Below are 25,793 nucleotides of genomic sequence, written 5' to 3' on the forward strand. Positions count from 1 at the left end.
TATTATTATTATATACGAGTTCTAAGTTTATGAAAACACACACACGTTTGCCTTTTGGCAAAGCGAAAAATGGAGTGATTAATATATAAAATATAGAATGACAGCGGCAACACAGCTACACCATCTCCCATTATGAGTCGCTCCAAAGGATAATATTGCTGGTGACGGTGATGGTGATGGTGAAAGGGCTTGCCGTCGTCGGCCTCACATATGAGGGCAACGTCACGACTGACGCACTGGGGGGAAAGTGCGTCCTGGGTCGACTTCTAAGGGAACTGTGCCGACATGTGTCTGAAAGCATATGAGAAAAGCCCAGGAAAAACCCCAGACAGCAAATCCGGCACCGGGATTCGAACCCGAGTACCTCCCAGTCTCGCTTTGATATGGCCAGCACAGCACGCATACCACTGAACCACGAGGAGCAGGTGACATATGTGGTGATGACCTGACGTGGCATTGCTGGGCTGTAATAACAACAACGGTGCCGTGATGTACAAGTAGGGTTTAGCCACACAGCCTAGTGTGGCGAAATGCTGCACGTGCGGATAACTTCGACCACCTGGATGATGATGAGGGTGGGCCAGAGGGAAAGGGAGTACGGAAGGACCCCCTGCAACAGATCTGTCCCTACTGGAAGTGTGAGAGGCTCCAAACGAAAAGAGGGCTGACAGGAAGACGAGGACTGCCAACAGCCGGAGAGGGAGACTGATATGTGCCTCTCGAAGACTAGCGTAAAAGCTACAGTGCATTAGGAAGTGTTCGACCGTCTCGTCCTGGCCACAGTGGGGGCACGTAGGGCATCAACAGCAGCCGGCTCAGTTCATTGAAGGTAATTGTTGAGGGGCAGGGCGAGGCAACGCGCGCGCGTATACAGGAAGACTGCCGAGAAAAGCAGAAAGCCGGCTGTCAACGAGAAGGACAGGTGAGCGTACGCAGGACGCAAGTTGGGACCAAAAGGAGAGCTGTAAGAACTGCCTATATCTAAGGGCCAACAAGTCCACCAGAGGGATACATCATCTTAATTCTGAAAAGAAATTTGCCGCGAGGTTCGTCTTCTCTTCCAGCACTGTGATGATTGCCGCTGTACACTATATAGAAGAAAAATCGATATAGAAGAAAAATCGATATAGAAGAAAAATCGATATAGACGAAAAATTGATATAGAAGAAAAATGCAGTTCAATTCCCGCACTGGTGTGCAGTAGGTTAATCTTTGAGCGCTTGTTTCACTCAACCTTGTGGTTGATTGTTTGTTTGATTGATTGTTGACTTTCTTATGTCTCTACTTGGTGCAATTACGCAGAACGCTATATGGACCCATAGCCGTTGGCGGGCACCCAAACCAAAATTCGAATCAGTCAATCACTCAATCAATAAATGAGAACTCTCCAAACGGCTCTCAAACTCCGTGTTGGCGAACGCTGTAACAATCGATACGGTACCTCCGTCTACATTTCATACCTGCAAGGTCCTTTCGTGTCTGTCCAAACAGAAATTAATCCGTCGGAAGACCACCATCCCGATCTCCACAGAATGTTTATCCCGCAACCAAAGAACTCGCTCTAGCGTATACCAGCAACAATGCACACATTTTTCTCCACAACCAATCTCGACACCATTGCCCTCTAAGAGGATCAAAGTGTGTAGCCTTATAAGATCCCCTCACGTATACACGGAGGCCGCACGATTTGCTTATCGTATTTTTTATATGCTAAAATATCGTGCAGTCGCATCAAAACGTTTACCACCCCAGAGGGAAAAATCAACACGTATAAGATCGAAAGTATTATAGAGCGATCTCCCCACGCAAATTGTTATTTCATTTATTTATTTTTTATTTCCGGTGCGATCAAACGGCGCCGCGTCCACACTGGGAATACAATACAGAGTCAACTGAATGTCAGATGCATCCGTTCCCCCCCGTTGCAGGTTTTCTGTGTGAGCCAGATGATGCTGTGGTCTTGCCCGGTATAGTGGGGTATCAGACCGGGAGAGGGGGAGAGAGTTCATGAGTGGAAAGACGGGTGTTAGGGATAGGAAATTTGGTACTGGAGGGTGATGAGAAAGGGGAATTAAGAAGGGTGTTATATTTTGACACTTTATAGTATATGTGGTTCACTACAACGTGCACGCATTGTATTGTACATTAGAGTACGAGGAAAAACGAAGTACTTTTGTACGTGTTATTGTTGGCGAGATACTTACAGTCCAACAAACTAAGTTCTCGAGCACTGATGTCGCAGGACCGAGACCCTCTGTCATTCGGATTGGTTCTCATATAGGTACACGTCTTTTCACGCGGTACTGATTTTGATACACACTGATACGGACACACGCGGTACTGGTACTGACACACGCGGTACTGATACACACGTCGAGACTGGGAGGTACCCGGGTTCGAATCCCGGTGCCGGCTGTGCTGTCTGGGGTTTTTCCTGGGTTTTTCTCAGATGCTTTCAGACATATGTCGGCACAGTTCCCTTAAAAGTCGACCCAGGACGCACATTCCCCCAGGGCGTCAGTCGTGACGTTGCCCACATACGTGAGGCCGACAACGGCAAGCCCTATCACCACCCACCACCACCACCGGTACTGATTTCCTTCGCATGGAAAACTTCCTTTGCTGTACGGCTTAGGAAGCCGATAGAATAGCATAAATGCAGGCGAGCTGGTGGACGGAATCCACGATGAAGGGAGCCTGAACGTAGGCCACGACGAATAGACGAACACTGCACAGAAGCCGTTCGTCTCTTCTTCTTCGTGGCTCACACTCGGGCTTCCATCATCATGCACTTAGGGGCCCTTAAGGTTTTTTGCATTTGTCTGGCATGACTTGTGGCATAACCAGTGCAAGGTTGGGATGACATGTAGGAGGTGTTACCTTTCGATATATTTTCTAAGGGTTTCTGGGGCTAGAAAGGTTGTTGCAGGCTTCGATTGGGTGGGGAGCTCCCGCCATTGGCTGGCCTCCACCCGTCTTATCCAATCTCAGTGGCTCAGTTGGTAGCGTGTGTTCCTTTTGACGCAAGTCCACTTTACGGCAAGCTTGGGTACCCACGCTCAGGATGCAGAAACCGACTTCACAACTCCCGTCTTCATGGCCCTTGGGTGGTCATTGGCCTTCGTTACCACGTGTGCAGGTAGTTACCTTTATTGTCGCGCAAAAAGGCATCTACCGAGCAAAGTCCGCGAAGTAATTGATATAGCCCAAGGTACACCGGCCTCTGTCCGCTAACGTGTCCGTCAATAGTACAGTTGCCCCGCAAACATCAGGTTCGGATTGACCAACATAAAGACGTCAAGCCCCCTGAAGGCCCTCCCAGTTTCTGTAGAACCGCTTTACTAGATATCAGCGATGGCCACTAGCTACTTCTACAGTAGTTTAACTATAACTACTAACTACTTCACAACGGAGTAGTTTAACTAGTAGTTCAACTACTTTTCAGGGGAGTAGTTAAAACTACTTCTTTAACTACGTACTGCAATGTATTCTAACTACATCTATAACTACTTAACGTTGTCCATCAACATCAATTCCTTGTAGTGTTCTTGGACACCTAAATATGAATCACAAGCAATGATAAACTTTGGCTCAAGCCATTGCTACGATCGTCGAATACAAAGCTTGCGGCGGGATTCTTTCTGTGCCTGCTCGATAAACTAAGTTGCAGAACTATTTCGCAGCAAATGAGGCTTCACTAGACAAGTAAAGCTTGCGGCAAAATCGGAACTAGTTGGCGCCTGCAGTAACCTAACTACTGTAGTTAACTACTCCAAATAGTAGTTTAGCTAGTATAGTTGCCACTACATTTCTGCAAGTAGTTGATGACTACTTTTTAACTACAATCAGGTAGTCTAACTAGTAGTTTAACTACATGTAGTTCACTACTGGCCATCACTGCTATATATACGCCACGGAAAGGAATAGAATACTGGACCGATAAGATGAAGCGTGACTCACGAAAATCCTCACTCTATGATTCGCCTCCGAAATCTGAACAGCGTTCGCCGAAAGCGTGCGAGTTTTGTAGCAACAGAACATTCGTCGAATCAACAGAAGCCAAACTGCTGTGCTGCAAACTCAGCCTTAACAGTATGCGCATGGTAAATCCGTCAATCTTAAACTAACACAGAAGTCATTTTTAACACCCTGTTTTCTTACTATAAAGCTGTTAAGGAGGCCAGTAAGATGCACCATGCGAAGTAATTCACACCACAGAGTCGTAATTATCGCAGAAATTGAATTTAAAGTACGCCGCAAAAAGCGACCGTGCGCAACGGCGGTGGAGAGCAGTAGGATGACGCTCGCTGATTGGTCCAGAGAAATGTTGTCTGCTACTCGGCTGTTCGGGGTTCTCTGAGAGCATTGCTCCTGGCTCGGTCAGATTCGGCCGCTCCTTCTATCCCCAATTCTCTGGGAGAACTGGCAAAACTGGTTTACGGCGGCAAAGGGACAAGGCGCTAACCCCCACTGACCGGCAAACCAGAAGGAGTTCTCCCTGTAACGTCATCGGTGACGTGGCATCATACCTTCTTCTCCTCGTTACACCCGAAGTGGCGTGTTAAGGGTGAACGCGCGGAGCCATGTTTATGTGAGTTTTTTTCTGAGAAACAATTTGCACACATCAAAACGTTTCGCGCTATCTGGTAAAATGACACACACACTTTCATCAGACGTCTTAATCTGAAAAAAAATTTGGATGACCCTCTGTACTCCTTTAAAGTGGGACTCCGCAACAAAATCACTACAACGATTGTGACGTAGCAGTATGCCCTGGGTTGTCAGGAACATACATACGAAGTATCGCCTTCCCAAAGTGCGCAGATTTCATTAGAACGAATTATTACGAAGTAAGCGCTTCGCCTCTGTGAAGCAAGGGGGCGCTGAAAGCAACACTGCCAACGTCATCCTGCATGGAAGAATGCAAGTATGCATGCAAGCTTCGTAGCAGACGGCAATGCCGGGTGACGTCACAGTGTCTTCCTCCTGACGAACCGCTGTGCGCTTTGCATGTTGGTTTCGGTTTCGTATTGTCCTCATTTACGAATTAATTACACGCAGAAAATGAATGCGAATGTTGTATTCGGTATCAAGGGAGCAGTCAGTGTTCGGTATGATGCTCACCTAATTTTTTTTCGAATCCCTCCGAAGTCTCCCACCTCGCTGGAAGTGTGGAAACAAGCGATGACACACAGGAGTTTATCGGTGCATGTCGCCGTGAGACAACTGCTCGCCGCTGAGCGATATTTATTCAGCACGTTGACGATGAGAGAAATAAATAACGAAAGTGATTGTAAAGAACTCGTTGTTGACACATCCATGAAATATACAATTTGGCACGATGCACTATTTACAAGGGCTCCAGCCATTCTATACACAAGCAGAATGAGGGTTTGTATAATGACCAATGATGTCAATTCTGGGGAGTTCTGATTTATCGGCTTTAGAAATCCTCCGTGTCCGTTTTGAGTCATGCCGGAATACAAAATTTGATAAGAAATCCTGCGAAATCCTTCGAAGAAATCTCGTTAAATTCAAACTTTCATTCTGCCGCACGGAAACGTGTTTTCTGTGCGTCGAGTTCCGAAGAATTCTTCTCGATGATTGTAGCGATGTCTGTTGCGGTTCGACAGTTCTTCCGAACAGGATGACGTACATCGCAGTCACATATTACAAAGTATTGGCAACACTGATCGTCACGAACACCACGTACGTCGGTAGCCTTATGCGCAGCAAACACGCCTATATGGTCCTGGTGCGGCGTGATTATGGAGCAGAAGACAGTCCCTGTCGGTTAGTCTGGCACATTGCTTGCAGCCGAAGGACTCACCTTGAGAGTGCCTGCCATGGTTTAACGCTTCAAGAGAAGTTAACGTGGGACAGCACCAGTCCGTTCAGCGAATCAATGCACCCAACTGTGGAACCGCGAGTTACAGCTGTTTACTCGGTTTATCACTGACCAATCACGCGACACCGGTCCAGACGGCTGGTACAGGCATGTGTTCGACAGCATTCGAAGTCAGAAGCACGTCACGGACTCGAGCCATGAAGCGTTCGTCAACGAGAGATCTTTGAAGAGCCGTCTACCGTCCTCAGACGAAGTCCGTAATGTGTAAGGGTGCACAGTGTTGCGCGCTCGTGGTAGAGTTCACCTCTACGTCCGAATACAACTATGCACTGTCTCTGAAGCATGTCTCGAAGAATGCGTATTCTTCATCACAGAAGTCCACCTTCTTCATCGACGAGACAAGGATGAACGACGTCGTCGCCCTCGCTGATGGATTCGTCATCTCCTTCTTCTTCGATGTATTCGGGTTGAACTTCATCGCACATGTGATAGGATTGCGGCCGCCCGTGCGACTGCTGGGGCGCCTCGCGCCTTGAAGGTCACGAGGCGTCCCAGAGGTCCAGTCACCAGGTCCGGCCCTGAAGTTGGAGGTAGGACGGGCACATGGCGCTGCCGGCTGCTGCAGCTGCGGCAGCAGCTGCTGCAGAGGCGTTGAGGTCGAGTCCACTGCTGGACTGGCCGTACGCTGTCATGCCTGCAGAAGACAAAGGTTGGACTTTAGATAAAATGCATGGTCCAGAGAAGCGAATATAGAACAAGGTTCAAAAGTGGAAAGGTTCCATAGACCGAATGTGGAACAAAAACACGTCTCGTGAGCAAGTTTGCAGGGAACAACACACTATAAAAATCATGTTTACATGCAATTTCATAGATTAGGCTTAGCATTTGGTACCGTACCATTTAGGCCTAGAGGACTTCCACTCTGCGGAGCCATACACACAGCTTGGGACATGGCCCGGGACGCGTCCGCTAAACTGCAGGCGCGACTCAAACTTCCAGGGCCTCCACTACCAACACCCGACTGTTGATGATGATGATGTCGTTGATGACCTGAACCGCCGAGCATGACGTCTCCGACAGAGGGTGAGCCGGCAGCGTCTTCGTCTCCCGACGAACAGGGTTTCCCGTCCTTCACCAGGACTGGGACGGCGACCTTTCGAGGGGACCCCTGAGACCCGTGCTGCTGCCCACCTTGAGGCTGCGAGGAGACGTGTTGAGACTGCGACGGGTGGTGCTGTTGCTGTTCGGCCATTGCTTTTTCCTTGGCCTGCCGTTTGCATTTGTAGCGGTGGTTCTGGAACCAGATCTTCACCTGCAAGTAGCAGAGGTGTCGTGAGAAGTCCATTGCCACAAACAACCCTGGCTAAAAGATCTGCAAACTTTAAAGTCTACTATTCCGTAACAATTGACGCGTTAAGTAGCTGCTCTCTTACTCCTTCTCGGGCTCCCCGAGAGTTTCGTGCTCCTGGAGCAGCTGTTAAACGGCACTTGGACGCTTGAACATGCTCGCTGTGCTACCGTTTCTCTTTTTCTACTCTCTCTGCTCTACTGCCGACCTACTATATACCCCTACGACCTGCGTTCTCTTGCTTCGCTTTCGTGGAGAGGAGGGAAGAGGTCACGTGACGGAGCATGATACCGTCGTGCACCCTCCAAAAGCAGGCGCTTGAAGAGCGCGCTCGCGTATACGAAACTCGGAGTCCGAGCGTAACCACTTAACGGTAGGAGTGCCAAACACTCGCGCTCCGGAGCAGCCACTTTACGCGCCCATTGTCTGCGAAGAAACCAAAAGCTGTCGCAGAGCCGTAAGCCAGCAATAGCCAACGTCAAAGCCGTAAATCACAGTTACCTGTGTAGGCGTGAGGTGTATAAGACTCGCGAGGTGCTCCCTTTCAGGCGCTGACAGGTACTTCTGCTGCTTGAACCGCCTCTCCAGCTCGTACACTTGCGCTTGAGTGAAGAGTACACGCCTTTTTCGCCTCTGCGCCAAGGGGAACTGCATTCCTGCGGCAGCTGCCGCGGCAGCGCAAGCCGCGGCCGCCGCGGCGGCGGAGGATGCGGATACAGCTGCTGACATTGAAGACGATTTGGAGTCGCCAACGTGGTGGTGCATGGAGCCGGGGCCTCCGGGACCTCCGCAGGCGGACAACGCAGCAGCGCTTCCCATTCCAGCTGCCGAGCCTCCCATCAATCTGGAAACTGCATCGAAAGTCGAGTGCACTCGTTAGCGTCACTGCTTGTCCCGTATTCTACTGACAACGCTTAAACCAATCAGATCGCTACAAAAATGTGACGTTATCTTTATATGCCCTTGTGGTCACAACCAACACCACCTACACTCTTAAAAATGAACTTCGCCTCAGAGCACGCTCCTAGCCAACCATCACCTCGACTGATATCGTTATCTGCTCTGATTTGTTGAAAACGGGAGGCGTACGCCTTTTTTGAGACAGTATGCTATTCTATTCTATTTCTATTTATTTCATTTCCAAAAATACAGAAATGAGGTCCAGGTACAAAAGGCGGAGCCTGACGAGGTACCTGGACCGATAAACAGGAATGCATACAGACAAACATAAACAGTCGGCGGATATCTGTGCGCCATTACAGTGTCTATTGCAACGTGATTATGCAGTAGTAACATTGATAACATTTTTTACATGTACAGTACAAGTACTCCACTGTTCGTGGATGTTCATCTCTCACCTAGATGGTACACACAAAAGAGAAAAAAGAAATACAGCGCTGTGCAAAGTGTCCTTTAGCCAAAGGCACACGCAACCATACTAAGGTTTACCATTTTAAAATAGCTTAATGTTATAATTGACATCTAAATATGAGCGGAAGAGTCCTCTGAACTGTGCCTGTGTGTACTCAGGCTTTACAAAATTTGCAAATTTGTTTAAAAATTGAGGCATGGATTGATACCCGTAGTTGGTTCGCACACATGACGTTGTGTAATTCCTGATGCTGTTCATAATTGTCGCAAAAAAGGCGTACGCCTCCCGTTTTCAACAAGTCAGGGCAGATAACGATATCACTCGAGATCATGGTTGGCTAGGATCGTACTATGCGGTGAAGTTCATTTTGTAGATAGAGAGATCCTGCGCGTTGCCTTCTCTCCCTCTTTCAATTAAGAGGCAGAATTCGTCTGCGATTCACCGTTCTGCGAATTCAAGAACCCGCAAATGATTGCAGCTCACCAGGAACCTGCAGACTTAAATATTTAGACAAAAAAATGCTCGACGCTTTCCAGAAAATCAGTTTTGAGAAAGATTGAGACCGTTTGGCGCCTTATTTCCAAGTTTCTCCATTTAATACGCGGGGGCGTTCAGTTACAACTCGCAGACGACGGTGGTTTTTCTCCATGGTCACGACCGCTGAAAGCACGTTCGTGATTGGCTACGGCCGTTGAAAACACGATCCTGATTGGCTGACTCTTCATTGTTACGTCACGTCGACGCACGCGCAGGCTTTCTGTATCTATAAGTGGTCTTGTCACAACCAGTACCGGACGTGGCCCCGGAAGCGAGTGCACCTTCAGTCTATAGCCTGTGAATCTCATCTCAATAAACAAATGCCGAGGAAAAATGCATATCAGTACATCCATTAGAATCCAGGGTCCGTGAAGACGGTTTATTTGATTTTTAGTCCCTGCGGTATCCCGAGTGCCTATACGCCGACTTGACTGTTTGGTGGTTGCAGGCGGTCAACCCAACTCGCTTTGTTGGGAATCAGTCATCTGAGCGGCAGCATCTTAAGTTTTCCCAGTGAGTTCGTGCTTGTGACCAATCACGGACGCAGCAGTTACAACACGTGACTCGTCTTTCCCGATTCCGTTATATATTTATATTCCGTTTATCTCCCTTCGCACTGAGCACAAACTGATGTGAAACAACTTGTACGATAGGGTGTGACGAAACAACTAAGTATATTCCACAATAATTTAGTGAACATACTATAATGAATGAATTTAGAATTAATGAATTATGTTTTCAGCAGATTACGTCACGAGCAACGGGTTGAGCGTATCATCTGTTGCGATGGCACACCCCAATCATCATCATCATCATCGTGAAAATAAAGTTGTTGCTGCTCTTTATTGAATCAGTCACCTATTACTGGTTAAAGTAATACGAAAGTGGTAACGAACCGGAATATACCCAGTAAAAGACTCTTTCGCCTTTTCGAGTTTCAAGAATTCCTTTCACGTCTCAAGAACAACGAAAACATCCTAAATAATTCTTATTTTTGAAGATATATTCTGTATATTCGTGTATATTCTTCATGTTTTGTTTTGCTTTTGTTTTGCTTTTTGTACTGCTTCTGCCATGTTTAAACTGCCATTGACCTTGGTGGTGCACCATCCGGTAGACCTCACGGTTGCAAAATAAGGTATTATTATTATTATTATTATTATCATCATCATCCAACACAAATTTGTCCATGAGTCGACAGTTGTGATCCGTCTACACAGTTGGTCACCTGCAATTGTAGCCTTTGCGTTGCGATCCATGATATGAATCAGTTTCTGCGTAGAGAGACACCTTTACATTCGCGCACTTTTTACCTCTACTATACCGCACGGCATGACCGCCGACTGGCTGCCACATATATCACCACGAACCGAACCTTCCCAGTGCGCCCTTCGCAATATTGATCACATAAGGACTACGTCTCCCACTGAGCCCCGACGCACAAGTGTTAGGAAAACATCTCGCTTATTCCTTCGACATGTCTGTCCCATGCGCTGTCCTCGGTCCCTGTGTGTTCAGGGAACGACGGCTAGAAAAGCTCTGTTTGCTTCGCGAATTTTGCTTCCTGTTGTCCAAGGGCTCTGTCTTTAGTCCCAGCGGAAGATAGTGGTTTCTGTCTTAGCCGTGTATACACACAATGGCTCGCGGGTGTTTAGGGACGTTGCGTCTGCCTTTCTGCAGACCGCAACTTTGTTTGCGGGATCAGGAAAACGAGTTCGCGTTGGTATGGCTGACTAAGTCAGGTGACACAATAAGGAAACTTAATTGCCGATGATAACGATAATTATTGTCTTTACGTTGCGAGACAGCTCTATGATCATGAGCGATGCCACAGTGATCGGTCCGACGGACTAATTTTTCCTTCATGGGGGTTCTCAACTGAAATATGAATACATGGTACTCCGCATTAAACATTCCTCGTCTCGGGCGACATGTCTGCGCAGCTTGTACCACATCTCCAAAGTTGCTATCGTCCTGAGGCGGGTCGTAACCGTAGACTTGGGACCAGTAACGTCAACAACTGACCCAGCGAGACCAGTTAACTAACTCGAAGTGGAGTTCCACAGTGAATTTAACAGGTTCATGAAAATTGAGTTCCTCACATGAAGCTAGTCGCGCGCTCTTATACGTTCCAAATAAGTAAGTCCATCGCAAAATTGAAATCGGAATTAGTAATTTTCTATAGTCAGGAGAGTATATGTATAATGGAGTATGGCGCTGGGTTACTCCTAGTCCTTGGTTTATTAATGAGAGATGCAGCAAAGACAGGGAGGGAAGAACAGTCGGTGTGCATCGCGTCCACATATATACTAAAATCACTCCACTTCTAATCTACACATCCCACCATTCGTTGCATCACTTCAAACACAACTAAAGGAGAAACAAAGGCAAGTTACGGTGTATATCCTATAACTCGCACAGAAGCTTCCGTTACTACCAAAGCCGAACCCAGTTGTCCAAATCCTGATCGTGATACGCAAAATCTAATTGAAGTTAGAACTTCCTACTCGCCGAAGAAATAAATAAATAAGGAATCATGTTGAACGCTTACACAAGCCTACTGTTTTTTGTTTGTTTGTTTGTTTTTTGCCTCTTGCCTCCCCCACGCTTATAGTGAAAATAAATTCAATTCAATTAAGTTCGATCCATATGTCGTATTGACCTCTCCGAAGTGGTCCTATATAAATGCATCACCCACACCAAACCATCCCATCTCCACACTCTATCCACTGCCCGTCTTTAACATGAACTGATCACTGCATCCACACGCTTTCGCGCCCTCAAATCTCACGAAACGATAAGCATCATCCACGAACGCCATATACAGTCCTCGGCGGACAAGACATCTCTCGAACACCCACTCCTGGATACGAGTCGCGCCCATCCATCCAGCTGAGTGCTCCGAAAAGGCTTCCTTCTATGTAGCTGAAGCTCCCATGGAAGAACCCTCTTTCGCGTAAGGGTACTCGGTGGCCCTCCTTCCCTTTCCAACCTCTTGTAGGACCCAAGGTGTGCTCGTCTGCCCCAGAGTGGTGATCTTCAAGAAGACAGCGTCGAAACTGGGATTTTCAATGCTCCGCCCCGTTTGCATCATACAGACGGCCCCGGGTTTGAAAGGGTCAGTCGGTGAGGTGACGCGCGTCTTGGAAAGTCGTCTGCTACACCGCGTTTCTCTCGCAACGTGCTGTGCGCCTTACAGAGCTCGTCGTCTGCAATCCAGTTCATGTGCGACGGTACGTTGTTTTAGTGCGCTGTACCGGACCTGACCGTTTCGTTTTCGACATCGACAGCTGCTAAACAGTTCGTGCCGCTTGAAACCATGTTTGTCGTCTGCAATCATGTTCGTCTGCTACAGTGTGCGCCAACGTGCTCGTCTGCTTCAAAGCTCGTCTGCTATTGATTTCGTTACCTCGAACACGGTGTCCGTCTGCAACAGAGCTCGTCTGCTATGAAGTTCACCAACTAATGTTCGTCAGCCGCTGTGTTCTCAATCGACGCGAAGCAAGGAAACACAGAGTATGCCATCTCAGTGTGATTACCCCCGAGTACATGGTGCTGTTCTTCTGCTTCCGCTTTCAGTTCTTATGCACCCGGATGGTATTGGTCTGTGTCGATGACGTCATGTGGAACCAGACTCATCTGCTCATCCGAGTTCATCTGCGTCCGAGCAGTATGCGTGTCGTCCGCCATGCTGTATACTCATCAGCGTTGAGGTCATGTGTTTTGTGAGTTTCGTGCCGCGGTTAGTGATGCCAGGTATATGCAGACCTCTATGCGGTTATCCTCTGCTTTCTTTGTATTGTCCTTCTGACGTGGAGTGCACTAGAAGTGCTACGAGAAGGTTCCTCCGTGGTCAGTGCATAGGCTGTCACTAATCATCGTCTAAGGTGTTTTCAATGAAAGATTATACCGTCACCAAACAGGTAGTTGAAATAGCATCTTAGCTGCAGTCTCTAAAGCAGCACCATAGCCACGACAGCCTGTGCATTTTCTTCTTCTTCTTCTTCTTTTTCGAGCGCTTGGTGCTGGTGAGATCCTTTCTGGTGGATAGGAGGGCCATTTGAGAGAAATATTCCATGGAGCCAGGGAAAGGTAGCGGAATATTTTTTCGTTTTTTGTTGACGCCTCTGTTACCACCAGTGTTGTTTTTGTTTCGGTTTCGGTTTGCGGTGCCGACCAACTCCTTTGTCGTTTTCCTTCTTATCCTTTAGAGTAAGCTTTCAGACCGTGACAAAACTTAATACATCTACGTATATCTTCTAATGTCTCTTTTGAGGACTTGAACAGACAACGCGTTTTCGAAAATATGCATACGTGCTTTCTTTGAACAGCTAATATGAACATGCATGTTTTTCACGTATGTTACCCGCGCTAGCAAATTGCAAGTCATCATAAGAACTGTGCACCCGAATTATTACCGTAAATTATTTTCGTTTTCGTTTCTGTTGGCAGGTATGGATTCTGACTGTACGGTATCCGTTACTGGTTCCGTTATCGTTGCCTGCTATATTGCCGGTATAATACCGTTTCCGTTTCTATTACCTGCTTGCGCAGCTCACTCGGATTCGAGTTCGCGCGCCGGCGTCTGCACTGTCAGAGTATTTTCCCTTGGGTTTTCCTCGGACGCTTTAAGATAAATGTTGGCACAGTTCCCCGTGAAGTCGTCCCAGGACGCACGATTCACCCCCTCCCCCCTTGCGATAGTCGTGAACATTGCCTTTCTGAGCGTGTCCGACTACGGAAAGCAGTCCCATCGTCATCAACACCACCTGCCATCATCATCATCAGTTCGAATCGTGGTTGATCTTCTGCTGTTCTATACGTAACGAAGCTGAAGCAGTAGACGACGACAAATTTGTCGTCAAATTGTAAACAACGTATACAACGTTGTTTGAATTCGTCAGTTCATTCATCGTGAGTTGTTTGAATTCGTCAAATTGTCTTTTTCTTGTCCCCTTTGCAAACAAACATACTAACAAATTTATCGCCGTCTATTTGCTGCAGTTTCATTATGAATTTTCGAAAAAAATCATCTTCACGGGAATACGAAACCAACTCCCCCTATACGTATACCGGGTGTTTCAGTTAAATCCCCGGGCTAAATAATTCGCGAACGGGTGCACCAATCCACGAGCTTTCTGTTTTACAAGTATCTGTCCGATACCACCTACAAGCTGCACACCGTGTGAATTAGTGGGAGGCGCTCATTATTAAGATAAAAATGCAAATGAGTGAAGTAAAAACGCGTAACTTCTAAAGCAGGGCGCTGTCGGCATTAAAATGGGTACTACTCCTTTTGGGACCTTCAGTGGACACCTTTTAGAGAAAAATCTGCCACCGAAGCGGGTCATTTGTTGCAGTAATTAATTGGTTTCGGTTTACGTATTTTTGTCGGGGCTTGTCGCTGCGAAGCACAAAAGGACGCTCTTTCACTCCCTTATCCATCAATGAATTGCGTCCTTACACCAATGAATTGCACCAATGAATTACACCAATGAAATACGCCCTTTTGCGCTTCGCCGCGACCAGCCGCGAAAAAAATACGTAAACCGAAACCAATTAATTACTGCAACAAATGACCCGCTTCGGTGGCAGATTTTTCTGTAAAAGGTGTCCACTGAAGGTCACAAAAGGGGTAGTACCCATTTTAATGCCGACAGCGCCCTGCTTTAGAAGTTACGCTTTTTACGAAACTCATTTGCATTTTTATTTTAATAATGAGCGCCTCCCACTAATTCACACGGTGTGCAGCTTGTAGGTGGTATCGGACAGATACTTGTAAAAAAGAAAGCTCGTGGATTGGTGCACCCATTCGCGAATTATTTAGCCCGGGGATTTAACTGAAACACCCTGTATATACAGTCCGTCGGTTTTCGTGTCTTCGCAACATTTTATGCGCACATAGCCAACCATCAGCTCGAATGACATCCTTCTTTCCCCTGAATTGCTGAAAACTGGGGGCGTACGCCATTTTTGTGACAATTATGAACTCCATAAGTGCCACAAAACAGGCGTACGCCTCGCGTTTTCAAGAAATCAGGGGAAAGAAGGATGTCATTCGAGCTGATGGTTGGCTATAGGAGCGCGCTATGTGGTGAAGTTCATTTTTAAGAGTGTGCCGCTGAATCACCTATACCTTCTAACCTATAACCTAATAGTTACTCACTAAGTGAGACCGGTGATCGATTCGTTGAATAGTTTGTGGCTAAATTCGTAGTCATACAGAGTATTTGTTTTTATTCGAGAGCAGCCACAGTTTCCATTCATCACCGTTAGCCACAATTTCTGCATGTGGGGTTATACGGCGAAGTGGGTTATGTGCAAGGGAGTATGCAACTATACCACATGACGAATTACTTAAATTAATTAATCAAGTTGTTAATTGGAGGTTTTCCTTTCGATTGCGATATCGGAAGCATTCATTGTATATAAAGACAACTCACATGAGAAAAACAAAAAGACAGAAAAGGAAATCCTGGTCATATTGGTATACCTTATGTGCAAGAGAGTATGCCACTATGCCACATGACCAATTACTTAAATTATTTAATCAAGTTGTTAACTGGAGGTTTTCCTTCCCATGCCGATTGTGGTATTGGAGGCATTCATCGTATATATAAAGCCATGCAGCCCACATCTATAAAAAAAAATCCTGTATACATTATTACATTATGTACAAGAGAGTATACAACTATACGACATGACCAGTTACTTAAATTAATTAATCAAGCTTTTAATTTGAGGTTTTCCCCCACGTGTTATAGAGCACGATATTGGAGGCATTCATTGTAGTATTAAGTCAGCCCGCATATATAAGAAAAATCCTGGTACGTACATACGTATATGGCATTGAGAGATTTTGTCACAGAATTCAGCCCAAGCCGGTACACAGTCTCACTGTCGTTGCGCAGCGAGGAAAATGAAAGACCCCGTGTCGATGTGGGGTTATAATTACAAATATGAGAGAGTGTGCAGTTTTTTCGTTTCGTTTTTTGGTTGTTAAGTCGGATGTGGTTAACTCGTGGACGAAATCCGACGTCAACGGTACTCTTGCGGGAGCTCCACAAATGGAACGTCCACACACTACACGCAATGACAAGTGTGATTGAAAGGCGTTCATTGAAGTGTTGTTCAGCAGCACGTATCTCATCTGTCGAAATGCCGTGGGCGAGTCAATGCTTCAAGTACGTCCCTGGATGTGATACATGGAAACGTGTGAAGCTTCCACGGCTTTTCATTCGCGTCTTGTTTTGCGCAGCTATACTTTTGCAGTTTGTCTATAGTATGGGGCTAGTAATCCAGAATGGGTAACCGTGTTAGAAGGCACGATATATGCATCAGGATATATCCGTGCACATGATTCCTATATCTGTCTATAGCTTCTAGAAAATCGTTTCTAGCAAGTTATAACGATTCCTTTCTCTCTCTCCCTCTTTGTTTTCGAGCCTCGGTAGAACATTTGCCAACGTGTCCGCGTACACTCTAAGAAAGAAACGAATAAATTGCACGCTTAGAAAAGAAAAAAGTGGAGGAGTTACACCTTTTAGGAGGTAATAGTTGTCGCATATGTCGTGCCTACAAGGTTGCAAAGTTCTGATGCCAAGACCGATTATATAAAATATCGAGACCCGTGGAGCATATATCAGTAATCAATCAATATCGATAATATCATCTATCCTGGGCAATGGATGGACATCTTTCTTAATTACAGCGTTTATTTTCCCGAAGTCGACACAGAACCTCCATGTTTCGTCCTTCTTTCATACTAACACGACCGGTGAAGACCACGGGATGGACGACTCCCTGATGACTCCCCTCTGTAACATTTCGTGTATATCACACTTAAAAGTGAACTTCACCGCATAGCACGCTCCTAGCCAACCATCATCTCGAATGATATCGTTATCTGTCCTGATTTGTTGAAAACGGGAGGCGTACGCCCTTTTTGTGACACTTATGCTGTTCATAATTGTCACAGAAAAGGCGTACGCCTCCCGTTTTCAACAAATCAGGGCAGTAACGATATCATTTGAGATAATGGTTGGTTAGGAGCGTGCTATGCGGTGAAGTTCATTTTAAAAAGTATACTGGAGTCTGGATCGTTTGTCGTTCGAATGGGGACGTTTGCCAGTCGCTTTGATCAGGAATATATTAAACATCTCTTGCGGCTGTTCCTTATCTTCCGTTACCCCCGTGTGTCAACCAGGGTTTCTTTTTTTGCAATATTTTTTGCTGAAGGTCCCGATGCATAAAACAGATTCCGTAAAGCGCGTGAAGTAAAATTTAAAAGTTAGGATGTTTATTTAATTAGTGAGCGTATGCAAATGAGCCGCTCGCTACTCAGTTCACAGCCGTTGTGTCAAGGATCTTTACCAAACAGGAATTTCTTCAATGGACGAATTATTCACGAATTATTCAGCTTGGGGATTTTCGTGAAACACCCGCGGTAGACCTCCACCCGAGAAACGTCATCATGACGTTCGTAGACAGACAGAAGACGAAACAAATCGAAATGGGAGGGCTGGGTTCCACGAATGGGAACTTGTTCGCTGCCTCCCATTGAAAGGAAAGTAGGACCGAGGGTCGCGTACCTTGCAGGGACCATCGTAATCCCCTCAAGACCGTGGCTTTCGGGTGCTACCTTGTTCCCCCTAGCTTCCAGCGTATAGTTCAACTCTACCAAATTGGTGGCGCTGTCGAACACTATGACGTCATTTGTTTACAAACAGGGATAGGTCTATTACAATCTCATGTTTCTAGGTGCCTTGAAGCTTGTGCTGCGTTTGTGCGTTCCACCCTCGGAACGGTGGGTTTCCATCACAGAAGGCAAGGGGAGCTTTTGTTGCTTGTTGAACGCTAAGTAAGCACATACTCTGTCGTCTGCTACTCCAAAAACAAAACAACAAACAAACAAACAAACTAGTCAGGAGACAAGTTCAATTTCTCCCTGGTTTTCTTTTAAATAATCGATCAATCAATCTGTCGTCTCTTTTGTCACACACGTGATTGTGATATAGACTTAACTATCGCGTATTATTTAATTATCACTAAGACAATACGGTCCTGTGGGTCCTGCTTTTGGATGGAGTATAGGACCGTCGGAGCACAACATCATGAAGGCGCACAGCGAAGCCGAAGACTTAGCAAACAATATATCCCTCCGGTGGACACCGTATCACTGCGACATCCTCGGAAATGAACGTGCAGGCAGAGCTGCAAAGGAAGCCCTTAGCAAAAGTAGGATATCTGCGATCCCTTTTACAAAGGCAGGTGCCAAGAACCTTCTCCGTAAAAGTATACAAGAAGAAGTTCCCGCACAATATGGTAACAAACAATGAGGCCAGTGGACTACCTTGCATTCATCAACACTGAAGCAGACAGCATAATTCCAAAAGGAATTGAACGATCAGTCAAAACAGCCATACATCGCACACGACTTCGGAGCGCTATACACAGGAACTACAAAGCACGCTAAGGCTCTCGGACTCAAACCGTCAGTGCAGGTCCTTGTCCTTTTATCCTCTGTCCTTGTCCTATACCCACCGGGGGTTTTTTAATTGTTTTTAATTCAATATGAACCAACCAGCCCAAACGCTTGCTTTGCTACATGTGCGGACCCAAACCTTTGCAAATTATGCAAAGTCTCAGGATACACACAACATAATCACGCACTGCCCAGAATATAGCCAAGCCAGACATCAACTCAACCAGGCTGTCGCAGCACTGGACAACAGGCCTTTCTCCTTTTGCAAGATTGCCGGAAGATGGCCCACAAAGCAACAACAACCCAAAACACTGAGAGCACCCTGTGCTTTCTTAAAAAAAAGATAGCGGTATAAAAGACTGCTTCTAAATCAATTATCATATTTTAATGCTAGAGCTGGAGAACTGGAGCTGCAGGCGCTCCTATAGGGCAGCCATCTACACTCTTAAAAATGAACTTCACCGCATAGCACGCTCCTAGCCAAACATCATCTTGAATGATATCGCTATCTGCCCTGATTTGTTGAAAATGGGAGGCGCACGCCATTTTTGTGACACTTATGCTGTTCATAATTGTCACAGAAAAGGCGTACGCCCGCCGTTTTCAACAAATCAGGGCAGATAACGATATCATTCGAGATTATGGTTGGCTAGGAGCGTGCTATGCGGTGAAGTTCATTTTTAAGAGTGTATACTAGCCGCAACACCATAACCCAGTTAAACTTGTCTTATCCTAATTATCAATAAGGATCAAAACAACCGAAAGGACAGGACAAATGAAAGATCGGTATACTTCGAAGCGTCTGCTATCAACTTATCACTAGTCAGTTCTTTTATGTATATTGTTTGCTATTTTGAAAATATGATCAGCATAAACCTGAGCCATTGATGTTATGTTCGCCGATCCTTGCTTACATGTGGTTACTCCGCTAAATTACCTCTAAAAAAACGAAGGGAGTTTTGCACGAGAAAATATTATAACCGTATGAATACTAAAAAACAGACATCTTTTATTGTGGAGTATTGATTTATAGTTACTGCTTGCAGTGGAGACATTGGTATCCATGTTGTGTGTTATCTCTGATATCCATAGCATTCTCTCTTGTCGTATTACCTTCAGCTGGAATACTAATAGGTGACGATAGATATCGATGTAACGAACTAGGTCATAAACATGGTTTATATATGGGTTTTTATAGTGTAAATTCCTACATTAACGCAACGCATGCTTGGACTCAATTTAAAAATACTCGCATATTGTTTTAGATACAGCCCGCGACGCTCTTTTATATTCCATAAACAACCAGCCACATGTCCAGTGATTACTTTGTAAGTATATACCAAGTGAGTATATTTATTTGCATTAATTTACCCCGCAAACAAAGCGCGATTGTTTACCATCTCAATCAGACATTGTTAATTGGAATGTTTGCAGACTTTGATCTGCGCTCTTTAACTACTGTAGTTTCACTTCTGTGTGACAGGGATATGTATTCCCCTGCGAATGCCACTTTCACTACGTGTTTGCAACACGGCTGAAGTAAGTGTCACATATAGGCGATGATGGCAATTACCATATATAGATAAAAATGAACGGCAGCAAAGTTTTTAAGCGTGCGCCCAAAATGCCTCCCTGAAAATGATATGTATTACTTGATTTAGAAACGCTTCCTGCTGATCTCCTTCCAACATTAAACTAATTGGTCTCACACTACTCCGTGTCTCGAAGATGTGCCAGAACAAAAATGGCCGCCGCCAGATCGCTGAGACTGCTGCGACGATGCGAAAATAACGAGAGTATAATTGACACGATTTTTTTCGACACAGCGTCACGCTGTAGTAAGACCAAATAAACACGCTGTGGAAAAAGATTACTTTGTGATATATAATATTAATAAAATGTATATAATGTATGAAAGTATATAATATAATAAAATATAATATATATAATAAATAAAAATATAATAGAAGTATATATATATAGAAGTATAGAAGGCTACAAAATTGAGGTTCGAACGACCAGGATGTTGAATATAGATAGGGGAGAAAAGACACCAGAGACTGAAGTAGGGAGTAGGGGAAAGTTATTTATTAAGCTGGCATTTAAACTAAGGGTCTGGGGAAGTCTACGTTTCGGCGGAAGCTCCGCCTTCTTCGGGACTGACTATATATACAATAGAATGTATATAATAGCAAAATAGTATATAATAGAAAAATATTACTTTGATATATAATTAATATTGTGATTGTCGGACCCTTCGCTTTTTCCCACTATTTTTACCCGTACCTCAACGCCTGCCATCGAGGCTAAGCACTCGGTTCGCCGCCGAAGAGAAGTGAAATGAGTTTGGGGAACATCGTCAGTGTACTTTCTGCCAATAAGTGTCACTAATAGAAGATGCCAAGCGTAGGAATGACACTGTGTTGGTCCGTCGGACAGGGTTGGACGTTGGTCCGTATAACACTCAGAACGTTCTTCTGTAATCTCTGCTTAACTAACCGACCAATCTGTACATATACCAAAACAAGAAAAGAAAAAGGGAGATGATCTCGGGATTATTCCACCTTGTATGTGCACCCCTCCGTGTATAATGGTATAGCCGCCGGCTAAGATTTGCAGCTCTGACGCGCTCCGGCGGAGATTCTTTCAATCACAATAATGTATGCACCCAATCTGGGGTCAATTGGCGTTCTTCTTACAGGCATACGAATGTGTTTCATCCACATCAATAGTCCGTTCAAAAGGACGACTTATCGTTTTAAGCGGTACATCGCATTGTCGCAGCCCTTAACTCCCATAAAAAGTATGTTTATTTTGTCAATTATTTCAATAACGTTAAATCAATCAACCGTAAAACGGCGAAATAATTATGGAACGCGGGAAGAGAGGAACAAAACCGAAACTTGCACTGCCACCGCAATATATAGGCGTTGTCTGCTTTTATACAAGTATACTCGTTACGAAAAAAAAAAAAGAAAAACACTGCCAAATTCAAATTCAGAAACATTTTCCGCGCGCGAAACGTCAGCCTCTTACTTCTCAGTTAGGTTTGATTATTGATTACGTCAACTAAAAACGAAACCTCTGCGGACATATCAACCAATCAACCTTTAATTTTCATGCTCAGACTAGATTACCGCATGGATAGAAAAAAGAAAAAGAAAACGTAATAGATAGAAACAAGAAATAAAAGATATAACCCACACTTGACATTTTCAACTATCCAACACATTGTTTATTTTGGAAGCTGCAGATCGGGCGCCTCTGGTAATTACTACAACTGTCGTCTGCGGTCTGACCTCGTCTGTGTCTCGGGAAACGGTGTAGCGATCGTGGTGTATTACTATACTGTTCCTGAAAATATATATTTTTTAAATACTACTATACTCCATACTCTACTTCTACACTCTTAAAAATGAACTTCACCGCATAGCACGCTCCTAGCCAAACATCATCTCGAATGATATCGTTATTTGCCCTGATTTGTTGAAAACGGGGGGCGTACGCCTTTTTTGTGACAATTATGAACAGCATAAGTGTCACAGAAAAGGCGTACGCCCCCAGTTGTCAACAAATCAGGGCAGATAACGATATCAGTTGAGATGATGGTTGGCTAGGAGCGTGCTATGTGGTGAAGTTCATTTTTAAGAGTGTACGCTGCTGAAATCTACACTACTACTTGATGACAATACGCCCTTGTACTCCATAGCTATAGAGTCTGCTATAAACTTGATGACAATACACACTGGAGTTTGATGACAATACACTCTGCACCACGCCAATGTCCGACTTCGAGGCAGGCTGCCGATTCCAGTGTTCAAAGGAGAGATCCCTCCAGGGAACATAGTTGAGAATAAACGGCTGTTTCTTGGTATATACGCTATATAGAGGTGGCTGAAGCGAAAGCCCACAGGAAGTGCCAGAAACTTTGTACTTATGAATGTCATTTGTGACGTCACTTGTACATTCCCCGCAGCATATATTGTCCCCCATTCGAACGGGACACTATGCATTTTCAAAACTTCACCGCGTACCACACTCCGTGTGCTTCTGATTTGAGGGGAAAGCGGAGTGTACGCCCCTTTTGTGACAATGAACCGGATAGACAGGCAGATCGCTCGGCAATAACACGTCACCACCGCGTGTGGCAATTAGCATATATATATATATCCAGATTGGCGTCCGCTGATTAGCATCCAAAAAGGCGTACCGATTGGTACTGCCGTATCCGATTGGTATCCAAAAAGGCGTACGCCCTCCCCCTTTTTTTGGAAATCGTGCAAGATAACGACATCATTCGCGAGCGATATGCGGTGAAGTTGTGTTTTCAGAGACCACCAAGCGGGACTCAATCTGAAAGCGAGTACCGGGACCCCCAACGGCAAAATATGGAAACGACAAAAAATCCGTGGTACATACAGTACTCACTTGCGAAGCGCGGGTCCGGGCCTGCCGTGCCGTACCATCCCGCTGCCGACTGCCGGACGGGGTCGCTGTAGTGAGCGGCCAAATCCGGCGGACCGGCACCGTACTGTGTCCCGCCGAAGGAATTGGCACCCAGCTGCATCCCGTAGTGACTGTTCATCATAAACGACGACAACTCCTCCTGAGACGGAGACTCCGCGAACGGACTCAAAATGTCCGACACTGAAAAGGGCGTCGAGTGCGGCGGATCCTGCTGTTGCGAGTGCTGGTGATTGGGCGATTCCTTAACACTCAGGGACATGTCTCACGCGACCGGAACTCCGGCATGGCGTCGTCGACGTCTGTTCGCGTCTCGCTCGAAGGTTTTCGCACGCGGCTTCCTTTCCTTATTTTTTTCTGTTTCGGTCCTTCTTTCCTCCTTTCCCCTCTTTCATATCTCGCTTCTCCTCCCTGCTTGTCAATCTTTCACAACGAAATCAAATCCTGCCGAAATGCGAGCGCCCGAAAAAAAAAAAAGAAAAAAAATAACAGGCAGGCGGAGCGAACGAGCTTAAGGCGGGGTTTAAAAGTGGGCGGAGCGAGCAAGTGTTACGCCCATGTGACGTCTCGCGTGACGTGCAGCTCGTGCGGTCACGCGCGCGCGGCTTTGTACGCGCGAAGCGAGCAGAGAGGAGGATGGGAGGAGAGGCGTGACGTAAGTGTGATGTATGGGCAGCGGGTGGAGTTCGCGAGAAAGGCGTGACCTGTGGTGGTGCTGTTGCTGAATATGGGGATTCGGCGTGAGTTGCAGAACCGTTAGGTTTGCAGGAGTACTTTTTTTTTCTCTCTTCTTCCTCTCTCTCTCTCTCTCTTTGAAATGGAAGGGGGGATGCGGTAGTGTGTGAGATGCGAAGGAAGTGGATCGGGAAGATGCTTGTTGTGTATTCATTCGGAAGCATTTTGAGATGTCTGGAAGCGGTTTGATTAGTGAAGTTTTTCGGTGGCGGCTGGAATTCCGTGTCAGGGGTTAGAGTGGTTGGGGATGGGTTACAAAAGGATCGTGAATGGAGTACGTTGTAAAAGGAATCGCTACGCCGTACGATCGTTGTCGACTCTTGCTGTGATTGCCAGTTAGGAGGGTCCGATTTAGCTCTGAAACGAAATATGGAGACCGCAGGTCACTATTAGGCGCATCATCGCTCTCGCCGCCCGTGGCGCCACCTGTGTGTTATTGCATGCGGCATTCACAGTTTTACGCTCTCACTGGAATCAAATACAATATGGAAGCCATATTCGCTTACCAGTGAACTGTCAAAAGAAGCGTACAGGCTATACCCCATTAATCAGTTACTGCCTTACTTTTAGCTCGGAAATGTCAAATTTCTCGTTAAACATTTGCTGTAAAAGCAAGAGAAACACATCGTTAGTTGTTACGCCACGAACGCACCTATAAACACGGAATTCCACCTTTCCATCCCGAATGACAGCGTTCTCTCCCCTTATTTGCTGAAAACGGGAGGTGCACACCTTTCTGTGACTTACGCAGTAATATTAGTTGCCACAAAAAGGCGTATGTGCCGCGCTATCTACAAATAAGAAGTCATAACGGTATCACTTTGTGCAATGGCTGGCCCTCAGACTATATTCGCAGTATAATATTCACCAAATTCGGCATATCTACTATTGATTCGGCAATTTACTATTGGAATATTTTCATAGAGGCTATATAGCGCACTGTATGTGGGGTTTAACTCTTTTGCTTTCGATTTGTTGTCACAAATTCGCTGAGCAAAAAAAATGGATGCCATTTATTCTTTGTCCATATACATAGTTTGGTGGAAATCGAGCACAACTTTCGTGCGTTCGGTGGTTAGTGTGTATAAAAGTAAAAACGAAGCGCTTGGTACGTCAACATTAGCTGAGGGTCTCACCTGCAATACGAATTGAAAAAACGAACAAATTGTTTCCCACACCGGCGAACTGCATATATACAAGAGGTACAACCACGTAAATTGACCGCCTTTATTCTCATGCATGCGCGCGCATTGATACGTAAATTGCAAAACTGAAACAGGTGCGGAAACAGATGCTATACAGAAAACGCTTCTATCGGTTAATGTTTGTCCATCGACTTGACGTGCCCCTGTGTGGATCTTTGAGACGGCAGAACAGAATAAGAAGAACGGGCGTCTTGCGATTTTGATTGACAGCTGCGGGGGCGACCCCATGCGGCGAGCCGTGCAAACTACGGTCGCTGATGTCTCTCTCGCTGCGTATCATTCTTCCTCGAGTTATTATCGTCCTTCTCTTTTTTTGTGCGAGGTTATTTTTTTCTTTGTTCTTCGCAAACAAAGGCGGGTATATGAGCTGTCAGAAAGGTTGCAGAAGGTATGTGCTTTAGCCTTTCATGCGCAGCACTGCCGGGATGTACTACGCGGGAACTTCGCGAGCTGTGTTGACATTAGAGACCTCGTCTCTTGGTATTTTTTTTTTCTTTTCTTATTCTTCTTTACTTGGTGTGTTTTCGTTTCTTCTTTTTTTGCGCTGGAGGAGCGAGAAATGGGGGACAGTTGACTTTTGATGTTTGTTTTGGCTCCACGTAGATGTCGCTAGTGGGTGTTACTTTTGAAAGGAGGTATATGAATGCATCCATTGTTTTTATTTTGGTTTCTTCGATTATGAGGACGGCGACTGTAGCATGTTATTTGTTAAAAGGTGATATGAAGAAGGTCAGGAACTGGTATTGCACGCGATAAAGAAACATGATGTACTCGATGTTTAATGTGTCGTCTTATAATAC

General features: G+C 45.6%; 1 protein-coding gene across 1 annotated transcript; it reads right to left on the reverse strand.

Annotated features, from left to right (window-relative positions):
• Positions 1 to 6,216: 6,216 nt before the first annotated feature.
• Positions 6,217 to 23,174, reverse strand: LOC135398714 (homeobox protein Nkx-2.1-like). Its single transcript, XM_064630099.1, has 5 exons — positions 23,009 to 23,174; positions 7,698 to 8,047; positions 6,746 to 7,160; positions 6,452 to 6,542; positions 6,217 to 6,379 (listed from the first exon to the last, which is right to left on the reverse strand). The coding sequence occupies exons 1-5, from the start codon at positions 23,172 to 23,174 to the stop codon at positions 6,217 to 6,219; spliced, it is 1,185 nt and encodes a 394-aa protein (XP_064486169.1).
• Between the last annotated feature and the right edge of the window lie 2,619 nt (positions 23,175 to 25,793).

The sequence above is a fragment of the Ornithodoros turicata genome, chromosome 6 (genome assembly GCF_037126465.1).
Source record: "Ornithodoros turicata isolate Travis chromosome 6, ASM3712646v1, whole genome shotgun sequence".
Classification (NCBI taxonomy): domain Eukaryota; kingdom Metazoa; phylum Arthropoda; class Arachnida; order Ixodida; family Argasidae; genus Ornithodoros; species Ornithodoros turicata.